General features: G+C 42.0%; 1 protein-coding gene across 3 annotated transcripts; it reads right to left on the reverse strand.

The window, feature by feature from the left end:
* Positions 1–6600: 6600 nt before the first annotated feature.
* On the reverse strand, positions 6601–21448 carry wrap53 (WD repeat containing, antisense to TP53). 3 transcript variants are annotated; one of them, XM_084344892.1, is made up of 11 exons: positions 21230–21448; positions 20321–20774; positions 19974–20163; positions 17498–17593; positions 16872–16980; positions 15400–15488; positions 12513–12736; positions 10186–10397; positions 9442–9545; positions 9076–9219; positions 6601–8292 (listed from the first exon to the last, which is right to left on the reverse strand). In XM_084344892.1, the coding sequence occupies exons 2-11, from the start codon at positions 20601–20603 to the stop codon at positions 8067–8069; spliced, it is 1677 nt and encodes a 558-aa protein (XP_084201018.1). In that variant the 5' UTR covers positions 20604–20774; positions 21230–21448; the 3' UTR covers positions 6601–8066. The 3 variants fall into 3 exon arrangements, with proteins under 3 accessions (XP_084201018.1, XP_084201020.1, XP_084201019.1); XM_084344894.1 differs by lacking the exon at positions 21230–21448 and adding an exon at positions 21066–21128; XM_084344893.1 differs by lacking the exon at positions 21230–21448 and adding an exon at positions 20899–21005.
* Positions 21449–21539: the final 91 nt, after the last annotated feature.

The following is a 21539-nucleotide window of genomic DNA, read 5'->3' on the forward strand; positions in this document are numbered from 1 at the left end:
CGGAAATTAAGCGAACTGATTTTTCACGGCAAAACAACAGGAAAAACAAGAAAATATTAAGTATTTTTGCTTTCTCTTTGGCTCGTGCTTTTTTTTCTTGCGCCTTTCTCGACTCGGAGGGGATCAGAGTCATCAACCGGAGAGAGAAATCAGGGCCACTCACACCTGACGCCAGAGACAGATGTCACCATCTCCTCCGCATGTACGACCAGCTGTTATCTAAATTTCAAACATAGTTCACAACTCTTTGACATCCACCAGGGAAGACCACAAAATGTGTCTGAAAGCTTCAGACACACAAAATTGGTGGGCCGTGTGGTGAGAACTACTTGCCAGAAAGTGAAAACAAAAAAAAACAGAATTGAAAATGAGTTTGAAATACATTCTTTATTCCAGTGGATCCCATCCTTTATTGCAAACTCCTTGCAGATTGAACACGCTGTATCTTAGATTTGTAAGCACTTAATCCAATTAGTGATTTTAGTTTTACCTCAATTATTGTTAGAGGCCAAAAGAAAAAAACGATCTAATATTTCTCTAGGAAGCAAAGATTAGAGTCATTAAAGGACCAGTGTGTAGGATTAAGAGGCATCTAGCAGTGAGGTTGTAGATTAGCAATTAACTGAACACCCCCCCCCACGGTGGCAGCCAAAAATGAGAGACAGTGTTTGGTTTGTCTGTTAGAAACATGGCAGTGCAACATGGCGGACTTCGACGGAGAGGACCTATCATCTGCCATCTTGAACTCCCACGTATGGCAACACCACTGGGACAAATCACATACAGAACTATCGTATAGTAAATGTAATCATAAATTAACTTGATACATTTCTGTTTTCACTGACGTTCAGTGTGTGCTTGTCCAGGTAGGGTTGCCGTACCTTCCTGTCCAAGATGGCGAAGGTGCTCACATATGCACTACTCTGATTGGGCAGCTACTCAATTCGGACCGTAGTGACAAAACCCGCTCCTTAAGGAGATACAAAAGGCTCGTTCTAAGGTAATCAAAACATAAAGATTCTTAGTTACAGTTATACAGTAAATTTATCATGAAACTTAAGAATATTCTGTCTAATTTCTGCCAGTAGATCCCCCTAAAACCTCCACACTGGACCTTTAAGATAATCCTTATTGAAGTCTTTTGTCCTCTGTCATCTTGCAAAAATGTATCTGGTGTCCCGACCTGCATGTGCTACACTGCTGCATATTGAGACACACCACTGATTTTCAGTCTTGCCAGACATTGACAGTAATTGCAGTCAACTGTATTCACCTTCTGTCCCAGGAGTGAAACCGGTCACTAAAAGCCTGGTTCTTAAATCACAGGCTTGATTTAACCCATTTACTAACTTTAATCCCTAAATCCTAACCCTAAAGTGGTCTTTTATGAGGTGCAGGCCTCCCACAATTCTACCACTCGAGAGGATTTTCCTCGTCTTCCTGTCTCCATGAGGACACGAAACACACTCGCACACAAACATCTTTCCCCACTTGAACTTTGCTTTCACACCCTCTGCGTGTCTTCGTCCACCCTCCGCTGCCTCCCTTTTCATTTTATCAACGGGACGCCTCCTTCCTCCTCCTAATCTCCTCCTCCATCTGTCTCCTCAGTTCCTAGCCGAGCTCCTCTGACCTGGCCCACTGTTCCACCTGCTCCCCCTGACACCACTCTGCCTCCAGCCCTCTCAACCGCTGACTCCTCAGTAAACCTCCCCTCCAGCCACTGTGGAGAAGGGGGAATGAAGGATGGAGGGTGGTTGTGGAAAGGTGTAAAGAATGGACAGAAGCTGGGACAAGAGTTGTCCATGCAGCCTGAGGGCAGGTAGAAGGATGAATTTAGGCCCTACTGCTCTACCTTTCCCCAGAGTACAATTACGCCAGCAATTACTCTCCCTGGGCAACACGCACCCCGCTAAACCGCCAAGATCACATCCAATCTGCCAAGGCCGGCTGGGATACTGGATGCTTAACGTACTTCAATAGGCTCATCCTCATGATAACTAGCTACGGGGATCGCCAGAGGGAATGTGTGGAGAGCAGGATGAGATGATGAGAGGAGGATGAGGTGAAGGATAGAGGGCCGGCAGAGGCACACATGCGCGCACATATCTTAAGTTGATATTCTATATGTATTAGGGCTTACGTATTCGTGAGAGAAATATCAATGCAGAGCTGCTCGTCGCTTCCTGTCTGCAGCAGGAGAATATGATGATACGACACATCTTTTCTTCGTATTAATCTTCCCAGCTATTTGAGATGGATGTCCATGTGTGTGCCTCCACATCTGGAGTGAATAGAAGAGGATCAGACTCCGCGGTGAAATGAAACCTCTGGTGCTGTGCTTTTCCCTGGCTTCAGAGCATGTGCAGGAATACAGGTGCCAATTATTTTCACATCTAATGTAAACCAGAGAACAAGGACGCGTCAATCACCGCCGCTGGCTTTTGGAATGGTAATAGGATGTATTCATAGGAACGCGGCTATTTTGGCGGCTGATGAAATGGGTTGGCTGGGACTTATAAAAATATCCCCGCAGATTCAGGCTTTGTAAGGAAAAACCTCAAGTCATCTGAACTTCACATTGGTTCGTCTGTAACAAGTAGAAAATGCGGGGATGTGAAAATTACAGCCGACTACTGTGAACAATGAGGGTTTTCATTTTTGATACATGCTCATGACTACATTCACTATTTTTGGATTGAGCTCTGACTATTGTTAACAGAAAAAGTCACTGATCACACGCAGGCAGGAAATACATGTAACCTGACAATACAGAAATTTAAAGGAGAACAAGACGCTGCTAAAGCAAGGCTGTCATTACTGGCAGGCTGTACTTTGAGCTAAATGCTAACATGCTCACACTGACAGCGCTAACGTGTCAATAAGAACACAAGTTAAGCAAGTGTAATAGTTGCTATCTTTGCTTAGTTTAGCATGTCAGCGTGCTAATATTTGCTAATTAGCATGCTACAGCTGAGGCCGATAAGAATAGCATTAGTTTTGCAGGGATTTGGTCGTAATTAAAACGTACAGAGAAGAGATGGGAAGATGAAAAGAACCGGAAACTGGTGAGTGCTGCATTTGGTCAGAAGCTGATTAAACTGAACACAAACATCGTCGACGGCTGTCGTTGCTCGCTATCTTACCCCTAATGTTCAGTAAGGCATTTTAGCTATTTAGTGCGAACAAACCTGCAGTCAAACACGCACAAGTAACTCAAATAAAAACAAATGATCCAGCTATTATACTCACGAGGTGATTTCTTTCTGTCCAAACACAGCTAGCTTGTTCGCCTCACCTAGCTTGGCAGCTTCCAGCTAGGCGGGCATGTTTCAGTGACCAGGCCTCAGCTCCGCCTCTTTTTACATTGTTGATTGGCTTGCATTCATACTTCTACTTGAGGGACGATAGAAATATATCAGTGAAATGTAATTATCAAAATGAAGCAGACATTTAGACGTCGACAGTGTCATACATATCACTGAAATAGTGATACAGATGCGTCACTCCATAAAGAGCTTCAGTGCTTCGATTAATCTGTTACAGTCCATTTTTTAAATGTAAAATGTTAATTTACAAAATGTAAAAAATGTTCTCTGAAACGAAAATAGAAGGAGAAAAGTTACCTCGACAGCATACAGCACGAGTATATGTATTTTGTTACTTTCCATCCCTGTTAGGGAATCAAAGTCAGGATGCTGCTTCTACTCTGTGAATACCTGATCCATCCGTTTAATGAAATTTTAAACGAAACTGCTGGAATTTTTTTTAGAAGCTGCCCCCGTGTCCCTGCACATCATACTGCTCAGACTGGGGTCAAACAGGTTGCAAACCTACCCCATGTCTGGGATTTCAGGAGTCAGCACTGGAAGATAACCCTTCCTTATTTTGGTATCTGTGTATATGCAGCAATAACCTATTAAGCCTGAAGTAAACTGGATGTAACAACTCTACCCTGCTGGTGTGTCAGAGCCGGGTCAGAGTGAAGCCCTGTGCTAAGCGCCTGCCAAACACATCCAACGTCTCTTCGAGATAAAGGGAGCCGTCCCTTTGACATTTTGAGAAATGCCATGTATGACAACCTCTAAAAGCTACAGCAAATCTGTTCTCTCTGCTTCGTGTTCTAAAAAGCCTTTTCCTTTTCAAAGGCAGCGTGAGAGTGACAAACCAGAGAGCGGTCTAGACATTTTAGCATCTCGAACTTCAGAGCTGTGTTTCTCCTCGTTTCCTCCATGCTAATTCAGCCGGGGTCACGCCGCTGAGTGTTTGCTTGAGTGCTTCACCGTGGGATTAGGAGATTCAACAGGCAGACAGCCATTTGAATAATTGTTTTCAAATGTCTTTCTTAATATCAAGATCCCATTACTTACTATTCTGCACACTCGCTGGTGATGAGCGCTGGGACTATTAAGTTTGTGTGTGCGTGTGTGCCTCTCTAATGGAAGGCACTTATGCAAGGCCATGGAGACTCACTCAGGATGCAACATAAATGGAAGCACAGAACACAGAAACACAGAACACTTGATGTGGATTGGCTCATTAACTGCACAAGTGGAAAGACTACACTTCAGCCACCTTGGGATGAAGATAATGGCTCCGCTGTCATCTGTGTGACAGCACTAAGGTCTGGCTGATATGGCAGCACAGATACACACACACAAATAACATATCGACAGATGTTTAAAACATTTAAGATGACGATTCCCATGTAACCTCTGGAATCTCGCTGAAATCAGTATTTATTATATGCAATTAGTGTGGTTTGAGGGTGGGTGGGAATGTTTTGACAATCAGAATACAAGCTTCATTTCACATTTAACAGTAGCTGTACATTTCACAAGTATACGGCGTTGCTTCAACAAGGAGTTTTTAACTGGTTTTGACACAGTCTCAATTTAATATTGATCCCTCTATATGACCTACATATGAAAACAACACCATCAGCTAGAAGACTGGCTATTCCTATATAGTTATTATTGATGCCTGAGTGCTGAGGATGAATTGAGGAATCTCACAGCCTGAGGAAAGAAGCTGCTCTGCGGCAGCAATGACTTTTCTATTGTCAGTCAGCAGTATGGAGGTGTTTAAGGGCCAAATATATATATATATATATATATATATACTGTATATATATATAAAATGTTCATTTCTTTAAACATTTTGTTGTATATATATTTATTGATTCAATTCAGGTATTTAATTATTTATTTATTGATTTATATTTAGTTTTGGACCTTAAAACGCTCCGCACAGCAGCAGAACTGGTTCATGACGTCACATTTTGTGTTACCAACCAAGCTGTTGGCTCATAAATATGAAGACATAACATTCCTAGGGACTTAACAGAATTACTATTACTGAATTAATTAGCTGTAGGCTTACCTAGGTGTGTGCACGGCAATGTTGCTAACAGTTTACTTTGTTTGAAAATCAGCACAATAGTTATTAATTCTACATATCTCCAAATAGATACATGGACTCATCGATATGCATCGTACAACGGCTGTTTAAAAAAGACAAAAATTACACATCCAGAGCAACTTAAGCATTAATTTGGAGACACGTATATCTGAAAATTTAAATCCAACACTGACTCTCCTTTTAGCTTTTCTCTGGCTCTCCTCAGAGTCTTTAAGAGTCTTTTCAGCTGGTAAATGTTCCACTTTGTTCACCAGCTAATTACAAGCTGTCGGCTGTGGTTTCCTGCTGGGCAGGTAGTGTACAATTGGTTCATCGGGGCTTGTTTGCAGACCGTGAAAGTGGCGCGAGTAAAGTTATGGGCCATAAAACCAAAACAATAGTAAAAAGATGCTAAAATGGTCTGTGGAGCTGTAGAGTTGCATGGTAACTCTCTGTAGGCAACCCCATTTCAGTCATTTTGTATGTAATGCTTTGCACTGAGCTGCATTGATTAAGTAGGTCGTGTTTCCTTTGATCATAACTGAGTCGACTGATAGGACACGATTCTTCGATCACTGGCAAGTTCTTTTGACTAGATGTGATGTTGAAAAAAAATGGTATCTGTAAAATGACAGAACATAAAAATCAAGCAACCCAAAGAAGTGTCTATGGATCTATGTGGTCTGTGTCTGTCATAACCTCTGCCAACTGCAGCCGCCCAGAGGTGATAAGGACACTTTTCCCTCTGAGATTAAGAGTCCACACCATCAAACAAACAAGGAGCAATCACTACAGCACTGGATTATCTATTACACTTGTTTGGTGTTTTTTTTTTTGTTTTCTCTGGCCCCAATTTTCCTTCCTGTCGTCTTGCTACCTACTTTCCTCTCCCAAGGCGGAGGCGGTCGCTTAGCAACCTGCACAACACAACAGTGCAGCTTGGCTCTCTGCTCGGTGTGCCCCTGTGGTTTCAGACAATCAAATACATGAGTGTGTGCTCATTCATACAGAATGTGTGTGAGAAAGGTGAAAGCTATGAATAGTTTCCATCTCATAAGCGAAAGCTAGAAGTCCCTTTAGCTTTTAAGAGCTGCCTCTTGACTCGAGTGTAACATCATCTTGGATTCATTGGGGATTTATTACAGGGCAGCCAACTGTGGACTGCCTTAAACAGAAAGGACAAAAATGAGTAAGGCCGTGAACCTGTGAAGAGATATGATTTTAATTCACTCCAGCTTGAATAAAACCACCAGAAATCCAACTGTCGTAGACACAGACAACCATCTAAAGATGGGACAAAAAGGCAGACATGGTTCCTAATGCTTTCTGGTAGAGGAAACAAGTGTAGTACTGTGTGATAGTAGCTCCACAATTGTAACTATTATTACTTGGCAACATGTTTGCGTTCCAAGAAATGAAACCTGGCTCAGCACAGGCTTCAGAAAGGATAGAATCCTCAGTGTTTGAAGATACAAAGCTTCGGTCGGAGAAACCCTTCAGGAAAGCACACCCCACTGATGGCAACATAAGCATTGAGCAAATCACTGCAGTACATTATTAATACAATTATACAAAGACGATGTGTTTTGTGATGCCACATCACCACTCACACAGGTACAAATGCAATCAGAGCACACGCTGTAGAAAAAATAATTACGACAATACTCGTTTTCCAGCTGCACCCACTACTTAAAGACTTTCACAGATTGTTATGAGCCTACAGTTATCAAGCTGCTTACAGTGTATACATTCGGGAAAGAAAAAAAGAATGATCATCATGGCTTTACAAAAATATACATTTTTTGGGCATGCACTCAGCGACACAACACTTGGTGCGTCTAATAGTTTAAAAAAAGAAGGTAAAAACAAGAGACCCCATCAGTTTACAAAAGCAAAGCTCAAGAACAAATGGCACTTACTGTTTACTATAGCAGTTGGGAATCTCCGGGGCAGCATTACAGCCACACACACACACGTAAACAAACACTCCCACAGATCCACGTCAAGACAAGGCTTTCAAATCAACCAAATCATCAAATTCAGGAAGTAGGTCCCACATTAAAAAAAACAGAAAGAAAAAAAAGGTCAACTGAAGTTTTATGAAAATTCATTAGGTTTCATATTGGGTGGATTTCAAAGAATAAACAAATGTTCTCTCACTAATTAAATAAGGCTGAGAATTTTCCGGCTCCAGTCCACTGGTTATGAAGCCCACATTTAGTCTGGACCTGAGTAAGGTTTGAAAGAAAACCTCCTTGGTTTTAGTGCCGACCACAGTCTTGGCAAATTGTTCCAATTCTTATTTAACAAAATGCCATTACAACAATGAAGTCTTGAAACATAAAACCCTAAAAAACTGTTCTGTGGTGACCTGATGTGCGATGTTTCTTAATCCTTTGACATTAACTGTAGTACTATGGTCTGTAAAGGCTGTAAACCTGCAGGTGATATGTTAAAAAAATCTATTTGGATTGTTAATGTTTAAGGTAACTGGATGTTCAAAAATGATCCAGAAATGTTTTTCCCCCCTCAGGACCTCATGTTGCTGATGGCAAAGAGAATCTGACTGACCCATAATTCGTTTTATCCACACCAAACATTCCCAAAATAAATATCACATGGCAGGTGTAACTCAATTTATGTCAGCTGGCTGAACTAACAGAGCTTCAGGCCTCCACAACAGCTGTGCTCTGCTCCTGGCTCCCCTCTGCTGCGGGGCCAAGTGGTCCAGCCCACCACAGACTCAGGGTGTTGTCTTGTCTGATCTCTTGCGGTGACATCACAGCTTCGCCTCCCTCGCCGTCGGAGGCCGAGTCACCTTCGCTATCGCCGGGCCACTGGAACTGACGCTGCCCGCTGGATGTTGCCAACAATGGCATGAAGGGATGAACGCTGTAGAAGAGAAGGACGGACGGAGTCAGGAAGAGCATGGATGGAGTGACAGGAGTGCAGCTGCAATGAATGATTATTTTCATTGTTGATTAATCTCTTGATTAATCGATTAGTTGTTTGGTTGTTTGACCAGTGTTTCCCAAACCCATATATATTTAGATGTTAACACCAAGATGTAATAAGTCCTGCAAACCTGAAACAATTTAATTAACTGAGATTGAAATTTGAAGTCCAGACTCTATACATAATAATAGCACACTCACAGCCAAGACACATCATTTTTAGTTTATCAGCCATTTTATGTCTCCAACAAGAATATACAAACATTAGAACACATGAATTGCTACTAAGCAACAGAGTCATTTAGTGGATTTTTCATAAATGCATAATAGTTATTGCTCTCTGTTTTCACAAAGCATTATACTGTATGTCAGTTTTTATTACAACTGTGGAATTGGAAGCTGATTCTTCTCTTATCCAAAATATTTTGGATGATTTGTTTGCGTCTCTTTTGCTTTTGTGCGAATGATTACCCAAACAGTAAAACACAGCAGGACAATCAGGCAGGAAAATAGCAACACAGTCACTTACCATGATTGAAGGACCTAAATTCATCCCTTATTCACAGTTGGTGTTTTGTTTGTACTGAAGTCCAATAAGATCTTCCTCATCAGGATTCTGTGTGTGTGTGACTGTACCATTTCTACTATGAATGCTGATGGGATTTCACAGTTGTGTTATGTGTCATCATGGAATGGGCTAGATCTTTTTTATCCATCATACCTGATGCCGTTGGTGCAGTCCCAATGGGCCTGGAACCTGAGCTGAGGTTGCAGTAGCTCCTCGTTAACATCAGGAGGAGCTGTCTGGGTGTCCCATACTGACACCACTCCCTCTGTGTCGCCGCTCAGAAGGTACCTGCCAGACCTACACAGAAACATCCAGTCAAGGTAATGCAAGTATCAACAGGTTGAAGGAACATTTTTGATCAGCATTAAAGCACCTGTGTGAAAGTAAAAATTAAAAAAAGGGTCAGCCTTGACAGACAGGATGCAGAAAAACTTAAGAGCAGTATCATCACTTTGTCACAAACTCTCGCTCACACACGCACACCACTGAGTAGAGGTCTATTTAGTGAAGTAAACTTACTGGTCCAGGTCAAAGTAGATGCGCTGGTTAGTGGCCACGTTCCTCTTAAGTGAAAACACAACCTTGCCCGGCTCTCTTAGGTCCCAGCACAGGATTTCTGGATCCTACACACACACACACACACACACACACACACACACACACAAAATTTACATACATTAATTAAATATCTTTGTAGATTCTGGAATGCTTCACTAGGGTTTATTAATCTGAACACGGTGCCAACGGGGGGCATTGAATCACACAGAGGTCGATGGTTATGGAGTCTCTGACACTGCAATGTCAAACTAGGAGAAAACTTCAGACACTAAAGGGTTATCTACTAAATTTATGGTGATATCTTAACTTACTGTTCATCATTGGCTTATAATTAGCAAAAACTAATTAACAGTTATTAGAGGTTACATTCACGCTCAAGTGACGGCTAACCTCTACTGCACCCTTGTGAAACACACTGACTCCTTTTGACTTTCACTTTTGGGGGAGTGCCACAAGGCCCTAATCAGATTCATTACATGCTGACTCATGTGATGAAGACAGGAACTTATGAAGCGCTTATCCAAAAGCTTTGATAATGCTTGTGTAAACCAATTTCCCACTGCAACAGAGCAAAGTCATTTGTTACCTGCTTAACACGCAAAGCCTACGGTTGGTGTGTGTGCGCTCATTCAAACAAAGCAGCATTACTACCCTCAGGTCTCTTCTCTGTATTCTACTGCCGTGTGTGCGCGTTCATGTGTTCACCTTGCGCCCGCCGGTGTACAGGTAGTTGCCGTCAGGGGAGAAGAGCAGATGGGTGAGGCCTCCGTGGTGGCGGGTCGGCAGCAGAGCCAGCAGGGTGCCGTCTTGGCAGGAGTAGAGGCCAGCGCAGCGGGAGTAAGAGCCACAGGCGTAAACAGACTGGCAGGGGCTGAAGCCAAAGCAGGAGATGATGCCACTTTGGCCCTGCTTCTTCACTGCAGTAAAGACAAGAGAGTGGCGTTTGGCAAGGCTTTCAGCCTTTTAAAAAGGTTCACAAGACACAGCTCCCAATCACTTCAACTTAAACTTTTTGGCAGCTCAAACTTTCCTGATTACATCTCCAGGAGGAAAACATTTCTCCAAAAATGCACACAAATTCACATTTGGATTTTCTGTTTCTTTCTCTGTTACACGCAACTCTTTTCCCAATCATTCTCCTTGTCACTCCTAAAAAGGCTTTAAGCATGTTTTTGGGAGAAAAAAGCAGAAGTGCGAGGCTTGCCAAAAACCTCACTTTTCACATAACATGTGAGATTAACTATACATTTCGGTATAAGTTGCAGCAAGATGAGCTGATGGAGGCAAATAGACAAGAAAACAGACAGTATGATCTACTAGAGCAAGGTGTCAACTTGCCAGTGCACCAAAGTTTACTTCTTATTAGGGCTGCAACTAACATAATTTTCATTATCAATTAATCTGCAGATTTTTTGCGCAATTAATCTATAAATTGTTTATTAAATGTTAAAAAATACTGAAAAACGCTCATCACATTTTCTTATAGCACAAAGTGACCTTAAAATTGCTTCTTTGTCCAACCAACAGAAATTAAAATCTAAAGATTCTTCATTTCAATCAATCAATTTACTGACTTATCCTTGCAGCTCTACTTATTACAAAACGAAAATCCTTATTTCAGGCATTTGGAAATGTTTTCAGCTTTAGTTTTTTCCCCCAAAGTAAAACCACTTTATTGAATAAAAAAAAAATCATGACAGATATGAAAATACAACCCTTGAGTTAAAAAAATGAACCTACCTGTTGACATTTTCACGGATCATTTTGATTTATTAGAATATTTCAGCCTCCTCACTAAAAGACAGACTCTGGTTTGGTTCATTTCAGTATATAACAAAAACATGCCAGTGTACTGAAACTTTTTTGACATGTGTGACAGAGATCAGGAATTCATCACAGTAAACATTTCGTTCCCTTTATTTTTGTTGCCAGAAGTACATAATAAAAACTCTCCTTGTCAGTGTCAGTGTGTTCAAGGAGACTTCAGCCTGTGAGATGTGACAGCCAGCTGTCAGCCTGCAACTTTCTGAATGCAAGAAACAACTGACTTCACATTATTCTTTTCACAATGTCACTGTTTACTTACTGTCTGTCTTGTGGGTTTGATTGTACAAGAACACAGCCTGTGAATGCGATTCTTTTTGTAAATTATTCTTTACTTTCAGAGTTTGGAGCGTCCTTGAACAACAGTGAGAGTTTTCAAACACTCCATCCTCTAAATAATACCATTTTACTCTTGGATAGTAAAATGAATTATTTGTTATGGTTTATATTATTCATAACAAAAAAGACCGATAAAATAAACTCCATCTTAGTCCACATTAATTTTTAACCACTTTCTAGAGGCATTTTACATTAATAGATAACAATGTGAGAGCACAGGTTAAATGGTGATAAAAATTTGACGTAAAGAACCACAATTAACACATATCAAAGACTATACTGAGCGCAAAATTAGGACTGGACGATATGGCAAAATTCATGTTTCTGTTCTGTTGCACATGGATAAAGGGCACTGTTGTCTTCAAGTCGAGTAAAATATATCCTAAAGTCTGTTTCAGTCCCTCTGCTGTGGGCTCGGCTTAGAAGATACTCTGTGGAGGAGCTCAGCCCCGCCCTCGTGCAAACAGACAGTGACACAAAGAGCAGATCAGAGAGGCAAAAGGTGCTTTCATGCCCGGGTGGTTCCACTTATTTTTTTCCCCGTTCAAATTTCACATCCACTTTCTTCAACAGTGCTTTGTGTAAGATAATGGGCATGTACTCTGACATTAAGGCCACAAATGGCAGACTGACTGACCGTAGACATGTTTATGCTGTTGAATGATTTGTTGTTATCCATACTGAGTAAAAAATGTCTCAAGTTTATTATTGTTCAGAACATGAACTATTATCATGTTCCCGTATTGAGACCATTCATCAGTCAGCCCTGCTGTAAAGTATACATGATTTGTAGTTAATCAACTAAAATCACACAAAACCACCATATGATGTTTCAACCTGAAACTGTGTGAAAGCAGTTATTAACCGACCTATGGTGGGCCGCTCCTCACAGTCTCTTCCAGGACGCTCAGTGTAGAAGACCCGAACAGTTTTGTCAAAGCCGCAGTAGAGCTGTGTTCCATCGGGCGAGAAGCAGAGGGAGTGGGCTGCTGTCAACTCATCCAGGTGATTGTAGGGCCGGAAACTGGCTCGCACCTCCCCATAAAATGCATCCCACACGTGGACTGGGTTGTCGCGGCTACTGCTGGCTAGACTGCAGTAAGGGAGGCCAGACAAATAGAAAAGAGGGGAAGAGAGCGAGTTATTAAGACATATGGGAAAGTGCTGAGAGACAACAGGGAATAGAGAGTGAATGATCCAAATTATGAAACAAGGGTGAAAATCCTGAGAAAACTTAATGGAGTCAATCTTCATATTCCCTGAGGGCATTTTTTTTTTTACAGCTTGCGATTCAGAAATGGCTCATTTTAGACTTTACACACATAGGAGCATACATAGTGCGACAATCAATATTTGTTTATAATACGTAAACCAAAGAAACTAGTGGAATAAAAAAGTTGTACCTGCGTCTCAGAGTACACACAACAGATTCAAATGAAATAGGCTGCTGAGATTCTTTTGTAATATGCATTATGTATGACTCAAAAAAAAACTTCTTGTTTGATTCATTTTCTTGTCTGCTGCACCACATCCCACTGAATGTATCAATACATCAAAACAAATACACGGCATTGTGCTATGCCTCATTATAGAGACGAGACCACAGCACATTCTTATTGATTCAAATCAGGGCCAAAGACTGAGCCATGCCTTTTTAACTCTAATTACTGGGCGCTGAACAAATGCCGAAACATCACTGCGGCTCAATTAGACAAAGGAAATTAGCCCCTACCGCTGCTGCCGTGTTCTGTTATGGCCCCTCTGAGCCGCAGCTTTATTCCAGAGCAGGGAAATGCCCAATTATAATGCTAGACTGCTGCTAGCTTGGAGCAATGCCTAGAACTCAGCGCAACTTAACCGAGCCATAACAGGGGCCCTTATTCCCTCTCTACAGGAGGGGCATCAACAGCACGCCGCTTTTGGCAGATGGAGAGTTCAAGGAGCGCAGGGGGAGGAATGAGAAACAAAATGGTAGATGTGAAAGGAGAGGGGGGAGGGAGACAGAAAAGTCACTAGAAAAACAGGTTTGCTGTAAATGCGATTAATAATCACAACCATAACGTTTTATCTGGCTGCCTCGTCTTTTAACAATTAACTCTGAGCTTGTCCGACCACCTGGCTGTGCCCTGCAGGAGCTCCTCTCTGATATATGGCAGTGATCTGAATAAGATGAAGTATTCCTGTCGTCATCTCCAACTGGCAAATTGTCCTCATGACAGACAGGTCTTTGCACGGCTTTGGCACGGGCCTCTTAAGTGGTTCATTGTCCACATGAGTCATTTGTTGATCATTTTGCTGTTTACACAACTCCCATCTTTGGACATGCAGCCGCTGACCTACACCCCCCGCCTCTTACACAGTGAAGGCTGTCTGCTGTTGGGGTGGAGTGGTGCCAGCGCTGGGCCTTGATCAGAGGGATCTGTCGGAGGGTGGAAGCTGTAAGTGGTGGATGATGGGAGCTGGGGGAGGAGGTATATATGCTGTGAAAACTGTTGGCAACTTGACCTCAGCTCGTTAGCACGGCCCTACCTCTCTCGCCACAGACGATTCGCATTCTCCACCATGACGGCTGGGTGTTACTGATGTTGGCTCTGCTTCACAGTGCACGCACAAACATGCAGTGATGTCATAATGACCACATTTTAAAAGCCTGTGAGAGCGTGCGCCTGCACACACATGGCAAAAATGAGAGAGCGAGATGAAAAGAGAAGCCCCAAGTCAGGGAATCATGAGGCCCTTTAGGAGTCGGAAGAGCCGTTAGTGGGCTGAATCATGCTGGAAAAGCACTGTGGGTCTCAAACAGCCGAGCGGATTGCGACGGAGGCAGAGGGAGACATGAAGAAGGCCAACTCCTCACTCATAATGAGAGACATGACAATGCTTTTATGGCTTCTCTCAACGCTGGCAGACGGCTCCCACTACGAGTGCAAATACCACAGGGATCAAAGAATGAGTCACAAGCACACAACAATATCTTCTGTATTCGGATGGTCGATTAGACAGGCTCAAGCACACAGAAAATATTTGACTTCGTTCAAATCACATTTGTTTTTCAAATCAGATCTTTAAGAAACACCGTCCCCACTGTAATTTCACATCAGGTTTTGTGACTTAAGTCACCACCAATCCTGCATGGGTTGCTGTGGTAACGATGTAGGCATCCGTAACTACGTACATTGGTGATGCGGCCTCCCAATGGGGAAGTATGAGAAATGTACGTCCTTCATCCTTCCCAACAATTGAGCTGGCAAGTCACAGTGCAGAACTCCTCTGTAGCAGCAGACAAGCTCTGCTAGTAGCAGTATGGGTCTGCTCAGCTGCTGTGATGTACTGACGTCACTCTGGGTTGAGTGTATGATCGGAGATAAATCTAAAGAAATCCGATTCGTGTTTCAGACCACCTCCAAATGTGGCTTGGATCCAATTTAGCAAAAATACCATTTCATGTGGTTTTTTGTTGTCCAGACTTCCTCAAAATCAATTTGGATACAATCTAGATATGCAAAAAATGTATTTTGGCTGGCAGTCTGAAAATGGCCTTGCTCACACACACACTTTAACTATCTAAGATCGAGGCTAAAAACACTAATCACTGACTGACACCAGCCTCTATAAACAACACAGTACCTTTTCTGTGCATACATCCTTCACCATCTGGCAGCTTGACCTTCAAAGTGAACTTTAAATGTCTCATCTATCCAGCTGTTAAGAGCTCAGACTCAAGGCGTGCTCTGGCAAAGATCGAGTTGAACTCACAAGCATGTGTCCGGGTCCAGAGAGGTCATCTTGGGGTACCAGCAGTAGTCGTAGATAGTGTCTCCCTCTGCCATCCTCAGCACTGGACTCTGCCACAGAACGAAAGAAAGGAGACAGTCAGGAATGTAAGGGCGGAAACGCGCTGTATTTACAAATAGTAATGACTGATGGGATCCATCAGTGGTACTGAATAGGGGGCTAGAAGACAATATCACAGGCTTTTCCTCATAGTGAAATTCAATATCAAAAGTCAGTGGCACCATGTGAGAAATGAAGCAATCAAACCACAATTTTCTACCCTATTCACAAACGGTCTGAGATCTCTGTAATGGAGGAAAACGGATTATATTTCAATTACTTTTGTTCAGTGATCCCAATCTACCAGCCTGTAATACAATTAGGAGATTGGCTCCCCACTTGATATTTCCCAAAACCTAAATGACAGAAGGCCTGTTTTACTCCAACTGTTAAATCCTTAGTAATGTATTTTCTCAAGCTGCTGCTTTAATTCCAATGTCTTGTCTGTTTGTTCTTAGTTGATCACAACACAACATACAGGCAGAAATCATGTTCAATAACAGATAACTGACCATCACTGTATCAAAAGGTCAGACAACACACAACAGGCTGATGACTCTCTCTTTACTGGAAACATATCCAGACAGGAAAGTAATAAAATATTCTTATAAAAACATGAATAAGGCATTAAAAAAAGTTGCATTTGCAGTCACAACCTAGATGGCTTTTGACTCTCATATGTTATTGCTAGCTCTAAATTTCAAAGTAGGTTGGGGGTGGGAATGATTGAGTTTCTACACTTTTATTGACTACTTTATTAAAAAGAATTAATGGGACTGGATCAAAAGTAAATTGTGTTCTCCATGTGTTTGTTCAATAAAATAAACTGTAACCAAACTTTGAAGAATGGACTGATGTTCAAACTAAAATGAAAATTTTTCAGACCTGTAATAATGGTGCCTCATCCAATACCATTTAACTGAATTCAACTTTCTCAATTACACCCAAGTTTTGAGAACGAGAAAAGTCTTTATTACAGCTTTTCAAATGAAAAGCCACAAAGAAGGATAAAACCAAGGTAAAACCTTTCCTGTTTATAATTGAGTTTGACAGCTTTAAATTAAAAGAAAAGCAAAGAAACCCATCACTTTAATAACATATGGTCTCTGAGGACCTTCCAAGGTCTGAGCACCAAAGCATCATGTCAACAAAATTAGCTCAAGGTGATGGACAGTGGGTGGAGTTCTCTGCATGTCAAGAGTTTTTTAATCCAAGTCTCTAAGTACTACATGACGCTCTCAAATCTCAACAGATTTTCATAAAAATGTCTGCTCATGTAATTTCAACTTGCATAACACAAAGTTAAGGTTTTCTGCATGTTGCCAACACTCACTTAGAGAGCTACTTGTTCTATCCTCTCCACAAACATGATGGTAAGATAACTGTGCGCTCACCATCTCAGGAAGCAGATCCCAGTTGTAGCTGTAAATCTCTGGAGGGAGGTTGTACACACGAAGCACATTGTCTGCACTGTTGGTCAGGATGCAGGAACCATCAGGGGCCCTAGTTCAGAACAGAAGGGAGGATAGGAAAAACATGGAGAAGTATTAGCAGCAATGAACTGAGAACAACACGTACACAGGTTGGTTCTATAATACAGAGACAGTTTGGATTAAATGTGCCATTAACAGCATTATTTTTAACGCAAAAATGTCATAATTGTACTCGACTGAGATACTGATTTATCTTGACCGTGAAATTAAGATGTTACTAGCAGCCTCACATATCAAATGTACTGCCTGCACTAGTGTTCCCAGTATATCCTGAGAATGACAAACACGGTGGAAGTCATTTTCCTAACTTCATTTTCACTGAAAGAACATCACATCTCAGTAATCCAGGATGTCGATATGTGCCCCTGAGCACTACATGTACAAGTGTAATGGCTTTATTTATTTATGGTAATCATACTAACGACTCCCAAATTAAATAACGATGTTAGCGTTTTTTTTACTCGGCACCTTCAAAAACCTCATCCCCATGGTGTTTTATGTGTCAAGTTTTTTTTAGAAGTGATTACCATTTGCAGCCTTTGAGGTAATTCTCTGGAAGGCTAGAGTATTCAGTCCAGGAACCAGTCAGCATCTGGGGGTTCTGTGTAAAATCTAGGCCAAGGCTGAAAGAAAAATAAAGAGAAGGGCAAGTGTCGAGTTAATGAGTTTAAAGACAGGAATTAAATGATTATTACACAACAAGCGAAAGACAGATTTTCCCATCTTACGAATACTGAGGGCATCAGAAAGAACACAACCACAAACATTGACTTGTGACATGCAGTTCTGCTTATAATTTGCTGAATTGAGTTAAATATCACCTGATGAATTTTCCTAACTTGGGACAAACGGTTGCTGTAAATAAACCATGGTGTCAACTTGCACAACGCCCAACAGGAAAATCTATGGTGATTACACCATTTCATTGGCAAAGACTGAGCTGCTCCATTTAGACACAGTGTTACTACACAGTGGAGAGGTTTGATAATTACATTTCACACCTCTACAGGTTAATGCCATTGTATTTCATCCTGTGTTGTGTCCAAATTAAGCCAGTGTGATGGCTTGATAGTATTAAATATTTAATCAGTTAATGGTGTTGTGCTTTTTGCTGCCCCACTTCAAAACGAGTGCTTTTAAAATGCACAGACCAAGGCAGAGCAATATCTAACACTCAAAAGGCAATAACACATGTTCAGCTGCGACTGTGCAATTATCGTCAATATTTGGGATTACAAATTACTCACACACTTCCTTGCAATTTCCTGTTCGGGTTTGGCTGAAAAAACTGAAAACAGGGTCTAGGCCCTTTATATTTTCAGTGTTCTTTACATGTGGTATGTGTTTCAAGGTCCAGAACAGTGCCATTTTCTCATTATCAGACAACTGATTTGTTTGAGTAAAACAGTTAAACTTGAATCATCATCAGAGTTTAGCCTGCTTAGTTGTTGCTTTGCTGACACTAATGCCAAGTTCACACTGCAGGATCATAACCCTGATCTTGACATCGCAGACGGTTTTTGGAGATTGCCGACACAAAACTGTTCAGAGACAGAATCCAGGAGCTCGTGGACAGCGTTGCCGAGATCTGCCAGATCTCTTAGCAGGCTAATTATCTAACAGAGTTGCTGATAGTTCAGAGACCCAATAACAGCTATAGCCAATATATGGTTATCAAAGTCGAGTCCTGGGACCCCCAGGGGTCCATGAGTGGCTTCCAGGGTGCCCCCAGCAAAAACTGAAATCTATTTTATAACACAATGATGGAATGTATGACTTTTTTGGTTGTAGTTTTCATACACTTTCTGTAATGAAACATCTAAAGCAACATTCTCATCAGATGCAGGCAAAATGTTATGAAATGGTGGTCTGTGATCTAGTTCAGTCGTTCCCAAGCTTTTTCTGGGGGGCCCACTTTCATAATAATATTGATGATAATATTTTATTGATGATAATATTTTCTAGCCCCTTCACCTAGACACACACACACACACACACACTTCTTTTATTGAACTGTAACCTCAGTGTGAGATGTTACGGAAAAAAATAAATAAGGAACAAGCCACATTTATATCGGAATGCATCTTTTCAAAATTCATACTGTGCCTTATTCATTTAGCCTCGCCACCCCCGTTATATCTCCTGGGCCCCCCTAGGAGACTTGTCCCCCACTTTGGGAACCACTTAGTCTCATTTTTGTCAGTTTGGAGGTCCTTAAGATGAAAAAGTTGTAGTTTGCTTTGGCTACTTGAGTGTGTCCTGAAGAGCAATAGAGCTCCTGTTGAATAGAAGCTAAGTCAAGCAATAAGTGGTGCAAATAAGGAATAGAACACCCAATAATAACAATGTGAAGGAATTATATTAAAATAATTTCCCATTGGCATAGATTTCATTCAAACACAAACGGTGGAAAAAGGATGCCACAAGTATTTTATGTGGTGACCACACTCGGCCGATACATCACACCCTCAGACTACATGGTCAACTTGCAATTACCAGAACCTCTTGCTCAGCATTACATGCACAAATATCAGGGCTGCAAATATTTTCACAATTAAGCTATTAATCGTTCCATCTTTAAATAAAATGGTCATCACAATTTCCTAGAGCTAAAAGCAACGTCTTAAAATTGTTTCTTTTGTCCAAAATCCTTAAACTCTTCATTCAACATCGTAAGTGTCAAAGAAAAGTGTGATATTCTTGCGTTTCAGAAGCTGGAACCAGTAAAAATGTGACCTTTTTGCTTGAAAATGATTGAAACAGTGAATTGATTGTCGATGTTGTTGGCTACTAATTGTCTTTTGATTGATAAACACTTCAGATGATCGTTGCAGCTTTACAGAATATTCTTTCCCAATTTCAGAAACATATGTGTGTAACCACCCCCCGCCCCCTCAGAATCCTGCTTGAAATAGCTCACTTGATGGTGTGACTACTGTATCTTTACCCCAAGTTATGTGGAAACAGAGGCTAAAAATAAATCCGACTTCTTCCTCCACTTACTGCTGTCCTTCGCTGGGGCTGTCTGCAGATCTATCACTGTTGTGCTCTTGCTCTGTTTTCGTCTCTCCTTCTTCTATGGCGGCATCAAGCCCTCCATTTCCATTCTGATGGCATTCTTCTTCACCTCCCCCACCGACAGGCACTTCATCCCATTCACCTTCCTTCTCACATTGAAGTAGTTCTCCAGTTCCTAGCATTAAAGAGTACATTTGTGCAGGTTAACACATAAACCTTTAAGATAATCCTGAATCCCAATTGCACAATTCAAAAATCACAAGTTACATGAACAGATTTTTTTTCCACTTTTCTTATATTTCATGTGAGATATGCAGCTACAGATACTCTACTTTGTGCTGGTGGGGCTGCATCTTCCTGCAGCAAGTCATCCTGTGCTGGTGTTTCTCCATGCATCTTGACGGGCTTTGCAGCCTGCTCCAGCCCCTGCTCCTCCTCGCTCACTCTGGGCCGCTTGGCAGATGGAGGTGCCCCTTCCTCTGACGTCTCCTCTACCTCTACGCTGTCACCTCCAGGTAGAGGTGGCGCCTGGTGAGGGGGCTCATTATCCGCTTCTGCATCCTGCCCTGCACCTGCTACACCTCCACCTTCACCACCTCCAGCTGAATCAGACATCTTTGTTTATCAATTCCCCCCGTCAAGTCCTCTACCTGGCGTCTGAGTGCCTTGTGTCCGGTGATTGGCTGTCAGACGTGGGTGAGGTAAGTGCTACTGGGATAGTGCTTCTTTCTGCAGTGTGGGTGTTTGAGTCTGCTGGGGGTCGATGACATCACAGCACCCACTAGCCTAGAAAACAAGCAAAGATGAAGGCAGGGCACAGGGCAGGTGAGACCAAGACAATAGAAGACGCACGACAAAAACAATGCAAAAATGTAAGAGCACTTCTGCAGAAACCTAAACATACCCGTACATTCAGAGACGTTTATCACTTGGAGGAATAAATAACTGCGGCCAAGCTGTGCACGCAAACACCCCACAGACACCTGTGGCTAGTCGTGACGTGCCAACCTCTCCGAACTAGCATTCATGTTAATTTGGCTAAGTTAACGTTTACGAGTTGCAATTTACACGACTAACCTTTACAAGCTTTACTCCATGAATGCTCTGCTGCCATTTTATAAATTAAATTACGGCGGCGAGCGAAGCAAACTGCTTCTATTTTCTTTACCGCCGCTCCACAACAGAAACAGCAATCACCCCAAGTTAGCATTAGCCGATGCTAACAGTCTGATGCTACCTACCTGTGTTGTGGTTTGCCTGGCCTTTGTTTCTGCTCGCTGTTTAGCTATAAACACTCCCCTCTTCGACGGTGTCAACGTTTCACCCAAAGCCGGAGAGTACGGACAGTCTACGAAACTATTCGACGTCCTTCTTCTTCAGGACTTTATGTTTCTATTCACCAGTTCATCACGAGAAGTTGTAAACACTGAGGGCGGCCATGTGTTCCAAACTATCGCGAGAGTTCCGCTGATGACGGTGTGGTGCTCACGGAGGGCTCATCCTCATACATGTCAGCACAGCGGTGCTGCTCTCATCGATGGTGTTCACTCC

This window comes from Pagrus pagrus (genome assembly GCF_965226575.1).
Source record: "Pagrus pagrus genome assembly, chromosome: 22".
In the NCBI taxonomy this organism is placed as follows: Eukaryota; Metazoa; Chordata; class Actinopteri; order Spariformes; family Sparidae; genus Pagrus; species Pagrus pagrus.